General features: G+C 37.0%; 2 protein-coding genes across 2 annotated transcripts; one reads left to right on the forward strand and one right to left on the reverse strand.

Moving 5' to 3' along the window:
• Window positions 1–4197: 4197 nt before the first annotated feature.
• LOC124635991 lies at window positions 4198–6518 on the forward strand. Its single transcript, XM_047171951.1, has 5 exons — window positions 4198–4499; window positions 4611–4973; window positions 5360–5468; window positions 5627–6039; window positions 6146–6518. The coding sequence occupies exons 2-5, from the start codon at window positions 4767–4769 to the stop codon at window positions 6512–6514; spliced, it is 1098 nt and encodes a 365-aa protein (XP_047027907.1). The 5' UTR covers window positions 4198–4499; window positions 4611–4766; the 3' UTR covers window positions 6515–6518.
• A 5611-nt stretch (window positions 6519–12129) lies between these two features.
• LOC124635903 (telomere length and silencing protein 1 homolog) lies at window positions 12130–16051 on the reverse strand. Its single transcript, XM_047171859.1, has 2 exons — window positions 15449–16051; window positions 12130–14833 (listed from the first exon to the last, which is right to left on the reverse strand). The coding sequence occupies exons 1-2, from the start codon at window positions 15879–15881 to the stop codon at window positions 14343–14345; spliced, it is 924 nt and encodes a 307-aa protein (XP_047027815.1). The 5' UTR covers window positions 15882–16051; the 3' UTR covers window positions 12130–14342.
• Between the last annotated feature and the right edge of the window lie 552 nt (window positions 16052–16603).

The raw sequence follows: 16603 nt of genomic DNA on the forward strand, positions 1-16603 counted from the left end.
AGCAGACCAAGCTCAAGAAACGGAAACTAATGACTGAATACTTCAGGTCTTCAGAATCAATGGAAGCTATTGTTTCCCGAATGACCGCTTTAAATGGATCCAAATGGTCAAAAGATCCGTATTCTTCAACGTCTAAAGATCAGTATCCTTCAACGTCTAAAGATCTATATCCTTCAATGTCTAAAGTATACTCATAGTCCAGCAAAAAAGTCATTACTGATTTCTGTTACAAGAGGCTTGCAATAAGTGCAAAAATCCCACATCATTGCATTATTTGATAAGATGTATGTCTTGCAAAAAATATGATTGCGATAACTGCGCACAAGGACAAGCATACTTCGATTACATATGCGATTTTTGTTTTGAAGGTTGTAAAATTGATGTTGTACCACTTAACTGAGACATAACGGTTGATAAAATAGCATTGTCACGTTCCACCCTTCTACACTAGAAAGCGGCATAGGTAGGTAAACTTCCCCGCGTTACGTCGCCAGCACCATATTGTACCATCGCACCGCGCTGCAAACATCATGAACCGATGCAATTAAACGCTGCACCAATAGCTAATCAGTAGTTATAAAAGTTTTTTTTTAATTTTCCTGGTATAAAACCGCAACAGGTCGTTTCAGAAATGGTGATTTACTTTGATATTGATAAGTTTCTGAATAAAACTGACTTTTTTACTTGTATCGCATATAATATTGCTTGGCCCTGGTCTTGCACCCATTTCGTTTTGTCAGATAAATGTTTTGGCTGTGGAAGTACAACGAATAATACACTTCTGGACACATCTATTGGCCCACCTTGTATTTTCAATTTCGTTTGGTCCTAGCTAAATTTTTATATTAGGTCGAGCAAAAGGTTTTTATGCAGTTTTGAACCTTGCACATTCACAATTTCATTCAATAGTCTTTTTTTGAATTTCGAATACGGAATTTAAAGAAACAAGAGACAATTTGGAGCCTGCTTGTTGATATCAAACAATCGATTACTAAGAAAACTTGGTTTTATTGGTTTACTTGGATTTAATTCTTGAAAAAGTGATTGATATCTTTGGTTTTGCAACAAACATTACTTATTCTTAACATTAAGGTGAGGTTCTCTCAATAATTTATGGATACTTCACCTGAAGTCGCCGCCCAAGCTGTGGCACTTATTCAGGGCGGACACAGCCAAAGAAACGTGAGTGCTCAACTTAATTTAAGGCGATCTGCGGTCCGAAATGTTTATCGGAGGTACCTAGAGACCGGCGGCTTTGTTCGTCGCCAAGGAAGGCCACGATCTCGGGTCACAACTGAAAGGCAGGATCGATTCATCGTGACGACCAGCTTGAGAAATCGTCACCTTACCTCTATTGAGATACAAAAACAACTTCGCGACTTCCACGGAGTATCTGTGAGCGCTCGAACTGTTCGGAGAAGGTTAAAAGAACGCGATATGGTACCACACAAGCCAGCTAATGGGCCCAAACTAACGCGAGCCCACCGAACAGCGCGCCTTCATTTCGCATGCAGTCATTTAAATTGGACACAGCAAGATTGGAGCCGTGTACTCTTTTCTGATGAGTCTAAAATTGTGTTACATGGCAATGATGGAAGGAAGAAGGTCTACCGATGTAACGGAGAGCGTTTCGCACAATGCTGCTTTGAAGAGAAGGTTGCTTATGGCGGTGGCTCAAGGATTGTCTGGGGCGGTATATCGGCGAGCGGCAAAACTCAACTTGAGGATGTTACAGGACCACGGCTGCCAACATTAAATGCTGAAAGGTAGATTCGTAAGTGCTTAGGACCTCACGTGATACCATACACGGACTATTTGGGCCCAAATTTCCTTTTTATGCATGATAATGCAAGAGCCCATGCGGCCGGCATCGTCAGGGAATATCTTCGGGATGTGAATATCACAGTTATGGACTGACCAGCCAGAAGCCCAGATATGAACCCCATTGAGCACATGTGGGACGAGCTAAAAAGACGTGTTATGGCTCGTCAGCCAGTTGCCCAGACGATGCAGGAGTTGAAAACTGCCATAGAAGAGGAATGGGAGATGATCCCTCAAAACTTCATACAGCGGTTGATAAACTCTATGCCTAATCGTATGAGAGCTGTGGTAGACGCCCATGGAGGCAACACACGTTATTAAATTAAACCTTTATTTGATAAAACATGTTTTTTATTAAAAAATCAATTGCCATTAACGAGGCACATATCCGACTTGTTAGGCGTAGCTCCATGTCGTATGGTATTCTGAATTCAAATTTAAAACAATACGATCCAAAAAGAAGGTAAAATGTATCAGGTTTAAAACTGCATCATCAGTTTTTGTTCAATCTAGCTATCATATTTCGGTAGAGGCCATCAAAACCTAAACTCTAAGGTGGGCCAATAGATGTGTCCAGAAGTGTATATTGCATAGAGTTCTTCCTCAGACACCTTGGAAGGATGGGAAAACAGCTGGATAAGCATAGCAGGTGAGGTGATTCACATGAAAAGAAGGCAAGCCAGAAAACGAAGAGACACCACGGAAGATATTGCGAAGATTATGTATCTAGAAGAGGAGTCTATGAGGCTGGACCACCAAACAAAGATGCTCTGCCACATCATAAAACAGTTGCGGACTCTCTTTTGGCTGACATCAGGTCCAAAGCCAACCATAATGGCAAGAAATTTGCTGGGGAGAAACAAAATTGTTGCTGAGATGAGAGAAAACCTACTTTTAGTGTGGGGTTGCAACACAGTCGACACCTGGCATCCCATACTCTCCTCCCTGTGTTACGAGCACATGCCTGTACTTTATCGGATAACAGAGGTTCCTGACGCAGAGAGGACAGGCTACCTGGACATCACCACTCAAGAGATCATGCGCTCCAGCTCTGTAGCCCCTTGCAGAACCCATTACTTAGGTGATATAAACGGCACCTTCCCGCACCTTCGCCAGTCACCCTCCTCCGGAAACACGTCATTCAACCCTCCCTCTTGGGAAAGAGAGACTACAGAAGCCGCAAACCACATCAGCAGCACGCAACACATCAATACAATGATAAATGAACGAACATGATTTTACATCTGTAGTAGAGGATTAAAATATTTACATTTTAATGTCTGCAGTTTAGCTTTTAGATTGTAATTTAATATCCTATTTTATTTATAGGGGCAGTGCTACATGCTTTCCCAAACCCTTCATCTGAAAGTGACAAGTCTCATACATGGGTTGTGAATGCTGGTCCTGCGGGAGAAGATGATGATTATATATTTAGAAACAGAAGAATCAGCCGTCTCCATTTTGAAGAAATATATTATTATCCCAAGAATAGATTAAGTAAATTAGCTGTACCAACGCTGCATCTTTCAGGAATTGAGCATAATTTTTCTGATCTTATTTTGTTTTAAAATTCAAGTTATTGTTTGACAATAGTTTGATTCCCACCTAGGACAAATGTTTGTATAAATATCGAGTTAAAAAGTTTAGGTTTAATATTATCTCGTAAAATTCCAAGCGAAATTGAGAAATGTGCAGCAGTAGCGTATTGTTATGGCTGGGTTATTAATTTAATATACAAAAAAAAATCTAAAAATTGCATGAAATGCAAAAAAGCGTTAGAAGAGGATAGTGAAGAAACATATTTATCCTTTTTTAAAGTTCATTACTTTAAAAAGAAAATACGAGTAAATGTATTCTTCACTATCCCAGTAAATGTTTGCTGGAATGTATGATGAACATAGAAATTATTACAGTCCAAATTTTAAAAACGAATTGTGAATTCAAACAAATAGTAAATTATATAGAATTGGGATTTTATTCAATGTGACCAACACAAAGTTAAATTAAAAGAATTCCTTTAAAAAAAATCATACATTTAGTCATTTTCAATTGGTGCAAAGATGTCAGTAATTTGTTATGTGGCAAAACCATAGTTTATGATCAAAATGACCCAATTAAAGAATTAGCACACAATTATTATGTACGGCATAAAATTAGATATAAATAAATGTTTTCTGAAAAAATATATTTTCTTTCTGTCATAATTAGGGTTGCCACCCGTACTTTATAATAAAGTATTGTACTTTATTTTGGGTAAACGTACTTTATACTTTATGAGGGCAATAAAGTACGTGAAAATACTTTTTTTACCTATTTTGACTTTTGAAGGTTTTATTTAATTGTTTACTAAAAGAAACAAAAAGTTCAAGCGATTATTTGCGTTAAACGGAACGGATCGCGTCGATAAAGTTACAGTGCTACAAGGATCTTTTGGCACGTGGCCGATTTTGGAACTAACGCCGCCATCTTGCAAAGCGTCACTTTTGACAGATAGCTGAAGTTGGTGTTTGTTCGTGCTTTAATTTAGTAAAAACCTTTATAAATTATGCCAAAAGTGATAAGAAGTGGTGTTAGAGAGGTGGTTTTAAAAGTGAAGGACTATTTTATGCAAGAAAAGCAATCTTGTGCCCCGATTATTCCATTTGAAAGGGTAAATGAGCGTGTCGCAGCTGCAACAGGTTAGTGATACCATACACAGTGCCCGATATTACCACGAATACATAACCTAAAATTGTAAGTTTTTTAGATAGATTTTTCCTTCACATCATTTAAATAAAATACGATTTCAGGTATATCTTTACGGACTGTTGCAAGAATTGGAAATGAAGGAAGATTGGCTGATGCATCATCGAGTAAAATAGTTACTCCCGGAAAAAATAGAAAAACAAGAAAGGATAAAATTTTAATGGACAATTTTGATATTGGTGTTCTTAGACGAAAGATCCATGAATTTTATACTTTCAAAAAAAGAAATACCAACAGTGAATAAGTTGCTGCAAGTACTTAGAGAAGAGATTGGATTCACAGGCAGCCGAGAAATTCTCAGACAACATATAAAAATGATTGGTTTTCGATTCAGAAAAACTATAAGCAACAGAAAGGTCCTCATGGAACGTAATGATATAACTGCTTGGCGTGCTCGTTATCTGCAGGTATACATATACTTATAAGTTTCTAGTACATACATCGTGCAAATTGTCTTTGTGTGAATTTTCCTCCGTTGGTTATGACATTGCAGGCTGAATCACCAGATTGTCTGAAAATTAAGCGATTCCTTGGTTTGGAAGGCATGTTGAGCTGGTGGTCCCGGTTACTATTAGGTACTGCTGATGATTGTAATCGACATTTAAAGGAACCATGACAGTAGCTGAAAGGTGGTTCATGAAACAACATTAACACCAAGATACACTTGGTTGTATTACTAAGTGCCCACACAATATTGCTTATCTAAACCATCAGATACTATTCAAAATTAATGCAATCATTCATAAAACTGTTTAGCAATTTGCAAACTAACCCTAAAATTATTTTATTTCAGACTTTAAAACATAATGACGATACAGAAAAACTACCTGTAGTCTACTTAGATGAGACCTATATTCACTCCGGTCATACAGCTGGGAAATGTTGGCAGAATGATGATGAAGGTATTGGCTACTTAATGATCTCCTAATATTATTGAGTAATATATATTTTTACAACTTTTTTTCAGAACTATTACTTATTGAATAATACATCTTTCTATAAGAGTGATTTTTGTTCTGAGTGTTCTGCTTTGTTTCATAGTTATTTTTTAAAACTTCAGATGGAGTATTAGAGCCCATCTCTAAAGGTCAAAGATTTATTATCGTTCATGCCGGAGGTAATCAAGGCTTTGTGGAGAATGCTTGCTTGGTGGTTAAGTCACAAACAAAGAGTGGTGACTACCACGACGACATGAACCATACAAATTTAAAAAAATGGGTTTTAGAAAAGTTGTCCCCCAATTTGAAGGAGCCCAGTCTAATTGTGATGGATAACGCACCATATCACAACACAAGCGTCAACAAACCTCCAAATACAAGCAGTAGGAAAGATGAAATCATCGAGTGGTTAAGAATAAACAACATTGAATATTCAGAAGAATATACAAGACCACAACTCTTAGAACTTGTAAATAGAAACAAACCCGAACCAGTGTATGCTGTGGATGCTATTTTAAAAGGACTGGGTCACAAGGTAACTATTACTTAATTCAGCTATACCTACCCTTTTTTCTCAAAATCTTAATACCAACATTACCAACCCAATGTGAAGATGAATAAGATTCTATTTTTTTTTTCAGATATGTCGTTTGCCACCATATCATTGTGATCTAAATCCCATCGAAATGATTTGGGCATCCATGAAACGAAAAGTAGCCGAGATAAATATTGGGAGGCCACCAAACCAAATGCCTGACATGGTACAAAATGCATTCGATACCATTTCTGTCGAGGAATGGCGCAATCATTGTGGCCACGTTAAGAAACTGGAAGAAGAGTACCGAAAAAAAGATGGATATTTGGACGAACCATTTATCATACGGTTATGCTCTGATAGCGAGGAAAGCACTGACGACGATGATTCTCAGGATGAAGATGATGAAGAATTTAATCGCATGCAACCTCTGGACGTAGTTCTTGCAGAACATAATTATAGTAAACGAATTTAATATATGATATTTTTTTATTTATTTCATTGACATAGGTACCTTTAATTTTATTTTCATGTAATAATAGCCTTGGCCTATATCACACGAATATCTCATAAGTAAAAAAGTCACGGAATGGAAATCAAACAATTCCCTATTATTGGGGAGATTTTATTTGCTGGTAACCCTAATTGTACACTAACGCCCTCCTGTCAATGTCATCCAAGTGCCAAAAGATTCTATTCTATTCTATTTTTGTATATGGCAATCCGTGTCGATGTCAACTTCGACGATTCTGCCAATGACAAGTGAAATGAGAAGCAAGAAGTGCTTACAATTAAAAAAATAAATAAAAAAATATATATATATATTGATTTAAGATGGTGCTGTGGCCGATCTTGTGTAACTTAATGTGTTAGTAGGACGACACTGAAACAAACAGAAATACATTTACATATATAAAAACAACAACAAAATGTTAGTAACACATAACATAAAATATATACCACAACCATACAAACTGTGGCCTAAATATAGGCCACAGTTTATAATTTAATATTGTTTTGATTAATAAACATCAACAGCATCTGGAGCAGTTCTGGACAGGAGTGGGATAGGAGGGAACGGAAATTAGTCGGGAGAGGGATTTTAAGTTTTTGGAGACGACCATATAAATCAAAGGATGAGTTGATAGGACAGTCAAAAAATATATGGTCCAGGGTACCTTCATCCAGACCACACTCGCAGAGGGATGAATCCTGCACCCGAATTTTGCGCAGAAAGACCGGTGTACAGCAGTGACCTAACCGTATTCTGCACAGGACTGAGATTACCCGTTTAGGGTATTTTTTGAAATTGGAAAACCACGGTTTTGGTTTTACAACCGGTTGAATGGCGAAATAAGAGCTACCCTTCTTTTTGCCTGAGATGTTCCACCATTCCTGCCACGAGGTCTCAAGACTCAATTTGGGGAGGTTTAGCAGGTCATGCCCTTGAAGGGAGAAGTGTGCAAGGTCAGCGGACTCAGATGAACACGCATCTTTGGCCAATGCATCGGCACATTCATTGCCCGCTATACCGCAGTTTGTATGAAACGTGTTAACCTCAAAACTTACCCAGTCGGGCAAAGTGAATAGGGCAAAGTGGATATGGTATCCACTTTGCCCGCCATATCTCATTGGTGACTTATTATCTAAAAATGTCTTATTTGTTTCAGATGGTGAATAAATATAAAAAAAAAACTAAGCAAGGGACGTGGGATGAAAATGTTATGCAAACGGCTATTAATTTGTGTAAAGCTGGAGAATCAGTAAAAAGCACAGCTAAAAAGTATGGTTTGGCTTATGCAACCTTGTATAGGCATGTAAAAACCGGCATAGCTGCTTCAAAACTTGGTCGATTCCGTCCTGTTTTCACTGAAGATCAGGAAAAAGAGTTGGTGACATATCTTAAAGATATGGATTCTGTATTTTTTGGCTTGACTCGAGATGAATTTAAAAATTTAGCGTTCATCTACGCCAAGAAAAATAATTTGAACTACCCGAATAACTGGGACAAGTACGAAAAAGCTGGAGATGATTGGTTATCGTCATTTTTGTCTCGTCACGAGCAAATATCCCTTAGGACTCCAGAGGCAACATCCGTTGCAAGGGCAAAAGGATTTAACAGATATGAAGTTGGACGTTTCTATGAAAACCTTGAAGCTTTAACAGTAAAATATGATATTGATGCATCTAGATTATATAACATGGATGAAACTGGTATATCTACAACCACAAATAAACCGCCTAAAGTGCTATCAACGAAAGGAAAGAAACAAGTGGGCATAATCGCCAGTGCAGAACGTGGTCAATTAACGACTGTCATAGGCTGTTGTAATGCCGCTGGTTCATTTCTCCCACCATTCTTAATTTTTGCCAGAAAAAAGATGCAACCCAGACTACTTGATGGTGCACCTCCCGGTACTCAAGGAACCTGTACTCCAAATGGCTGGACTTCAGGCGAGGTGTTCCAGCAAGAACAATGTCGTAATTTTATCCTTGGCCCCACACACAACTCATAAAATGCAGCCCATGGATGTAGCGGTTTACGGCCCACTGAAAACTTACTTTGAAAGGGAGGTAAATAATTTCTTCCAAAAATCGCACCCAGGACGCATTATAAATCAATACGATGTAGCCAGACTGTTATCACCAGCTTTTCTGAAAAGTGCAGTAGCTCAAAATGCAGTTCATGGATTTGAAAGACCTGGTATTTGGCCAGTGAATAAATATGCTTTTGGTGACGAAGATTACGAACCAGCCGCTGTGATTGCAGGCACGTCTAATATGAATATTGGCACAGAAAGTACAAACGCACTAGAAACGATCGATATTCCCAGACCTTTTGCAGAAACTTCTTCAACTCCTTCGCCTTCAATTCTTCAAGAACAGATTCCATTAAATTCAGTAGATTATCTATCAGAAATATTTCCATCTCGAAACAGAACTCCTTCTTGTGAGTTTCAAGACTTTGTTGCGTTTATCGTTAACACGCCTGAAAAGATTCGTAGCGACGGATGTACACCTGAACCAGAACCTGGATGTTCCCGAATTGTCTCCGCTTTTGGGCCAGATATAGCTGCTCAGAGAAGTGACACAGTGCTACCAGAGACTGAAGTAAATATTCGTCAAAATACTAGCCGTGACAACTCACCTGATCCAAAACCGGGATGCTCAGCCTCCCACTGCAGTCCCTTGGTGTTAAGACCCATTCCAAATCCTGCCAAACCATTGACCATGCGTAAACGAAAGTTACAAAAATCGGAAATATTAACCAGTACCCCGATCAAGGAAGATCAAAAGCAGAAATATGAAAAAAATAAAGTTAAGAATGTTAAGTCAAAAAATGTTCCTAAGAAGACTAATACAAAGACTGCTAAAAATGTTAAACAGAAGAAAATCAAAGAATTTAAGGATATTTTATGCTTTTTTTGTGGTGAAATGTATATTGAAGACGAAGACGGTAAACCGATTGAAAATTGGATTCAATGTGACATTTGTCAACAATGGTGCCACGAAGCTTGTTCTGCTTTTGATGGCACTCAAGGGTATACCTGTGACAATTGTCAATCTTGATTTTCTAATTTTATGGTTAAGTTAAGTTTTTTTTTTTTCAGTTTATCAAAGTTATTTCTAAGTTTTCAGAGATTTAATATGGGTATTCACTTTGCCCAAGTACTGTGTCCACTTTACCCGGGGTATCGGGCAAAGCGAATAGTTTCGTATTTTTTTTAATATTGATTGCAGTTCATTTTTGTTTAAATATTAATGGTAACTGGTGTTTGTATTTGTAAGAGCAATAAATAAAGACTGATTTGTGATAATTATTTTGTTTTTGTATTGTATACCTTTTCTGCTATTACCTTAAATACCTTAAGGTATCCACTTTGCCCGGCCTTCCCATACTTTGTTATTGATTCTACTCATGAGTACGAAATCGATACTTTTGCTTCGATACCGTGTCTCTACCCCCGCGCCGCCGCCGCACTGTATTTCGCCGAGAACATGCTATGTGGACAAAATTCAAGTTTTCGTTTCCAGGAAATCTTAATTGCATAACACAAACAACACCCCCAAACTCCAAATTCCGAGAAAAAGTTGTTTTTCAAATCCTTAACTGATGAGTCATAAAGATAAGAAGTCAGGTAATGAGTTGAGTAAAAAAATAAAGAGTTTAATGCAAGCGTTCCGGTCAATCAGTTGCAATTTAGCGACCATGGTTATCTTTTGTGTGACTTTTAGTGAAAGTATGAACTTGTTTATACTTACATAAAATGTTTACTATAACTGTTTATTTCTTTGTTTTAGTACAAAATCTTTTCGCTTGCATCATGACGAGCCGGAGGACACTACCTGATGATGCAATATGTAGGTTTATCGCTGAAGAGGAAGAGAACGAGCATGAACGAGAGCAAGGAAGTGACAGTGAGATAGAAGATAATTTGAGTGAAGATGACATACAGAGTGATTTCGAAGACGAGTTTATAGATGAAGAGGTGCCACAACAATTGAATGACACACAAAATGAAGACGGTATAAGTCCATCTGTATCTTCAGAGCTTACTGGAACTTCGAAATCATCCAGTCGTGACCACCGCATTATTATTCCTAATCGCCGTGTACTTAGAGGTAAGTACCAACACTGCTGGTCGACAGTAAAAGGACAAAGTCGCGGAAGGACATCTGCCATGAATATTATTCGCACAAGTAGAGGTCCAACGCGCATGTGTCGAAATATATATGACCCAATCTTATGTTTAGGACCACATCTAGGACGATTCAGAGGCAGAAGCCGAGTTAGCGAACTTGGTAAAGAAAATGACAAATATTTTCTATGGTTGTACTTCTAATCAAATCAGAAAAGTCGCATTCGAATATGCGGAAAAAATTAAATTTGAAGCACAATTAATCATCCTTCTAAAATGGCTGGACGTGATTGATTGCATGCTTTTATGGCAAGAAATAACATTTCTATTAGAAAACCGGAAGCGACCAGCATAAATAGAATCACGGCCTTTAATAAAACAGAGGTTAGTCTGTTGTTTGAGCTACTTGGGCAAATGATGGAAAAACACAGATTCGTTGCAAAAAATATTTATAATTGCGATGAAACCGGTATTTCCACGGTTCAAACACCGGGAAAAATTTTAGCTACAAAAGGACAGAAGAGAGTAGGATCGATCACCAGTTGGGAGAGAGGAAAGAACATCACCATGTTATGTGCTGTGAGCAGTGCTGGGGGGTACATTCCACCTATGTTTATCTTCCCTAGAAAAAGGATGACTCCTCTACTCGAGAACAGACAACGGATGGATCAACGAACATCTCTTTCTTGTCGGCTAGAATACCGTCTCTTAACTTTAGTGTCCCTCATTGCAGTAGGTACAATTATCGACAAAATTCATACTTTGTAAGAGCAGTAAAGAGCTTCAATACACTACAAAGTAATGTTAATAAGACCGATTTAAACGGATGTTGCACACCTCGGTTCAAAAATACTTTTACGTCAAATCGTATACCAATTGGACGTAGTTATGCAGAAACGTTCAAACCCACAAGTCACCCGAAATCGAGTTATTGTGATCAAACTACCTTATATGACATGTAGGTTCAGATTAGCATTAAGGGTGCGTCCACATCTGGCGAATGCGCCGCGAATGCGCAGCACGCGAGCCGATCGCGAGCTGTCCGCGAGCTGCGCGCGTGCAGTCACTGCAATAGTTCGGTGCGCCTCTTTAGCGCAACTCACGCAAGGCTCGTATAGAGCGCGCGAGCGGCGCGCGATCTGCGCGCAATCAGTTCTCGCCCTTACAGTTCCGTATATTGGCTCAGTACTATCGAAGATGTCAGACGTCGCGCGCCGCCTGCGCGCCGCTCGCGTGCGGCGCTTAGGTCGCGCGCGAGCTGCGCGCGGGCGGCGCAGAAGCGGCGCACGAACAAAAATGCACGCGCGCAGCTCGCGGACAGCTCGCGATCGGCTCGCGTGCTGCGCATTCGCGGCGCATTCGCCAGATGTGGACGCACCCTTACGTTCCAAGTTTTAAGCCATAAATCAGAAAATATTTTTTTCACTTACGTTCCATTCCACAACCTGTATTTACGAAACAATATATTTATTTAGTCAAAACGCCTCAACAATCTTGTAGCGTTTTAGCAAAACCATGTTAAGCCATTTTATTTTGTAACAAAATGTTCCATTTATATTTGGAACGTTTTTGCAAAATTACAGTAGCGCGGTCTAAACGATCCAAAACAATAGTTAATTGGTTAATTACAAAAGAAATAAGACTAGAATAAGAGAAAGTGTTTTAAATGTTTATGAAATCATCGTTATAGGAAGAATCACAGAGTACTTTATTGCGAAGATTACAAGGAATTAAGTATTGAAAGAAAAGTTAGAGGGGAAACACGAAATATTAACATGTCCGATTTCTGTTTGTTGTGGCCAGATGGAAGCCATTGCTCCAGCCAAATTAGCGATGTTGATTGAGTTAAAATCTATGTTTCAGGACATCCCGAGGATTGTCATGAATTTTATAAAAACCTAAAGAGTACGGAGGGAATCACAGATGATGTCGATGGGCTTGGTGGGGAACCAGATTTCGAAATGCAAATTGATAAGCAACTAGCAAACCTAGCGAACTCTGTTTAGCCACCAGATGGCTTCGTTTTATGTAACATTTTGTTTGGTGATATTTTTTTTTTTGTTTTTCCTGATTTTTTTTTTGCTATAAACCTCGCGGAGCCCGAGACCTTTCCAACGAATGCAAAACCGTGGAAATCGGTTCGTGCGTTCTGGAGTTATAGCGTCAGGAAAGAAAACTCGACTTATTTTTATATAGTAGACTATCATTCTTTTATATGTTGTTCAGGTTTAACATATTTTTATTTAAATCTAATGATTATGTAAAATTTAAATAAAAAATTACGGTAGGTACAGATGGATAAAAAGTACCTGGAACGTTTGTGCAAAATTAATTTGAAGCTATGTTCATGTAAATATTAATTATGTTAAATGTTCCAGTACCAATATATATATTTTTTCTTATTATATAGTGAATAGCCCAAAATTTAACATATGATTATCTAAACACAATATAATTCAACAATAAAACCTTTAGTATAGACCTTTACTAGTTAGAATAAAAAGAGAATACAATTGAAACGCGTAAATGCTTTTATCTCAAATTCAACTTACTGTGGGATGAAACATTTTGGCATAACTACGTCCAATTATCCCCACTTATGGTAAACAAGTGTTGAAATCGCATCATGAGTTCTAGCTATGAAGTTTTCTCACTTACTCTGTTCTCATTTAACAAGTTTCAATATAATTTAAAGTATTTTAAGTAGAAAGACGAATTCAGACGCAACCAAAACCAAACAAAACAAGACAGGAAAGCTGCTCTGTGACCATGTTAAATTTTTCACTTGCACTTCAAAGATTGCAGTCCTTTTTTTGTTCATTCTTTCATTCATTCATTTTTGGACATAAAGAAACCATTTTACCCAAATTAATCAAATCAATAAAATATATTTTTTCATCGATTTATCGGAAAATACACAATTTGATGCACACATTTGAAGAAAAATTAAATAAATAGAAATATATGACCAAAATTTTAAGTGGAAGAAAACAAACAACACCTAGCAACCTCACCAGTAAAAATGACCAATACAACAATTGAGATGTTTAAAATGGCTGGATTCAGATCTACAAGACATACAAAACTGTATGAAACCAATATACATATTTCTCTCAACACACAAAAACCAACTTTGAAGCAAATTTTTCTCTCATCATCATCATCATCCTCTGAGTCTTTTTCTCTTTTCCTTTTTTGCTCTGTGACCATGTTAAATTTTTCACCTGCACTTCAAAGATTGCATTACTTTTTATGTTCATTCTTTCATTTATTCATTTTTTAGAGATAAAGAAACCATTTTACCCAAATTGATTAAATCTACACAATTCAATGAACATATTTAAAGAAAAAAATAAATAAATAGAAATATATGACTAAAACTTTAAACGAAAGAAAACAACAGCTAGCAAACTCGTCGGTAAAAATGACCAATACAACTCCTAGATAACAATTGAGATATTTAAAATGGCTGGATTCAGTTCTGTAAGATATACAAAACTGTATGAAACCAATATACATAATTCTGACAACACACATAAATCAACTTTGAAGCAAATAATCCTAAAACATAATATAAAAGAAGCTTCATGTGCTATAAAAGTATAATAGCTATAAGGAAGAATCAAATTACTAAACAAGGACTCAATAAATAAAACAAGCATGTCAATATCTTCTGAACTGTTTCTTAAACTTCTCATAATGATAATCATCAGTCGCCCTTTCACCTTTAGCTTTCTTAACTATTTTATCTACACTATCGTCTATAACACTATTGTTAGTTTTAGTCACTTCTGGTTTTTCTTGTTTTCTTTTCTTAGCTACATCACTGTCCATATTAAACCTGTTGTGTTGCACAAAGTTCACTGCCATATTCGTGGGCACAAATTGTGACGGACAATCTTTTTTATTGTGTCTCTCCCACAGTAATTTCATTTTGGCTTCCTCTGTGGCTTCAATATTTTTAATTTTTGCATCAATACCTAAGTCCACTTCAGGTATACCACTGAGCATCTGATTAGAAAGCATCTCCTCAGATCTGTGTGCTGATGAAACCCTTAGATGCTCTGGCAATGATAATAGGGCAGCTTCTTCAGGTGACAAATATTTTAAAGTGTCATTATGTTCAGACTCCTTCACATCTTCGTTATGTCCCTCTGTAAAAAAAAAAGTTCATTTAAAATCACCAATAATTTGACATTGAAAGACTAATTGAATTATATAATATGATTATTTCTAGGAATGTACTGTAATTAATGCAAATGATGAGAAATATCAGCTTCATCTAGTTTAATCAGATTGATATATTGTTTTATGTACAATTATAAATATGAAATGGCCCCTTATATAGAGTCAATTAACCTTATTATTCAATTGTAATATTGGTTTTTTATTTACTGTGAAATAAATAAAAATAAAACTGCAAAAAGTTGTGGTGGCCTAGTGGACAAAGAACCAACCTCTCAAGTATGAGGGAAGCCAACCCCAACATAGTTGGGAAAAGGGCTCAGAGGATGATGAAATAAATAAAAGTAAGTAAATAGAAAAAACTAACCATTGAATACTATTAAGAAAATAATAATAATGCTTCGGGTAAGAACAAGCTACTAATAACATTTACTATACTTCATTTACTATGTGTTCCTTTAAATCTTCAGAGTGCTACAGTTGCCTTATCCAAATGTCTCTATATATTATCACTTGAAGAATATGTCTATCATCTTATACAACCATTAGGTTCTAAAAAATAATAATGCAATAATAAAACCAACCTTTTCTTTTGGCCAATTGTTCTTCAATATACTTCATCATCTCTTCGTCTTCATCGCGTTTGTTTGTCTCGGCCGAAAATTGTGTGCCTATGCCAGTATCATACGCATCGTCCACTTGCTTTACCTTGCCACTTTTTAACGCTTGCATATTCACCATGCCACCAGCTTTAACTTTAAAAGGATCTTTACATGTGATTTCTTCTTCTAACGTGGTCTTTTGTCCGGTAGCCAAAGCCACTACACTAACGCCATTGGGTCGTTCTCGAAGTTTCTGTAAAACTTTTGTCTCTTCCAATTTTGCCAAGATGTGTTCCTCTTCAGAATCATCATCATCATCGACTTTTATTCGCTGGCGAAGATTCTTTCTCTTCTTGGGTTTAAACTTAATTTCTTCGTCCTGCGTTATAGGATCTTGTGTAGCTTCTCCTTCCATTTTATTGACAATAGTATACAGTATACAATTTATAGTTAGTATTACTCAATGAAAAATTTTATGTAAAATAATTTCTTAAATTTCCACAACCACTTGGTACAACGTCATACCTACGCACTTTTAATCAATTAAACTATTGACCAATTTCAAAAAAGTACAACGTACTACAATTTCATAATATAAAAAGTACTCTGTGTACTACAAGCAGTAAGCTCGATGCAAGCAGCACAACTCCGCCATATTGGTATTTGGCATTGGCACAGATTACTGAATAGTTACTCTGATAGCCACAGATTATGTACTATTCAGGGACAGAATAATATAAAGCGCTCTGCCTCGACGATCAAAACTGGAAACACACTATCGAAACCCGATGCCACCCTACACCTCGCGACGCGGTGCAATGTTTTTTTTAACCTTGGCATTTTGGCAAAGGCCGAGTCACGTACTTAGTAGGTACCACGAGATCTAGCATTTTCTTTTGAACTATTATTATTTTTAAGAATACCTCCCATTGTGAGTTACTTTCAAAGTTAAACCAGGACACCAAAAATTACTTAGAGGTATATTATAACCGCAATCGATAAGATCACACATCATTTCGAACGTTAACTTATAAATTGCACAATAATGTATGCGTAAAAGTAAACCGATTAATTTGATGATGATTGAGAGAATAAAATTTTCAGTGTACAATATTGTTGTGTTGTGTTTATGATTCT

This window comes from Helicoverpa zea, chromosome 13, assembly GCF_022581195.2.
Source record: "Helicoverpa zea isolate HzStark_Cry1AcR chromosome 13, ilHelZeax1.1, whole genome shotgun sequence".
NCBI lineage: Eukaryota > Metazoa > Arthropoda > Insecta > Lepidoptera > Noctuidae > Helicoverpa > Helicoverpa zea.

Coding starts and splice junctions, on each gene's coding strand:
- LOC124635903 (XM_047171859.1), bottom strand. CDS start 15,881: ATGGAAGGAGAAGCTACACAAGATCCTATAACGCAGGACGAAGAAATT. Junction 14,834..15,448: donor ACAATTGGCCAAAAGAAAAG/GTTGGTTTTATT, acceptor TTTTTTTTACAG/AGGGACATAACGAAGATGTG.
- LOC124635991 (XM_047171951.1), top strand. CDS start 4,767: ATGAATTTTATACTTTCAAAAAAAGAAATACCAACAGTGAATAAGTTG. Junction 5,469..5,626: donor TTGGCAGAATGATGATGAAG/GTATTGGCTACT, acceptor TTAAAACTTCAG/ATGGAGTATTAGAGCCCATC. Junction 6,040..6,145: donor TAAAAGGACTGGGTCACAAG/GTAACTATTACT, acceptor TTTTTTTTTCAG/ATATGTCGTTTGCCACCATA.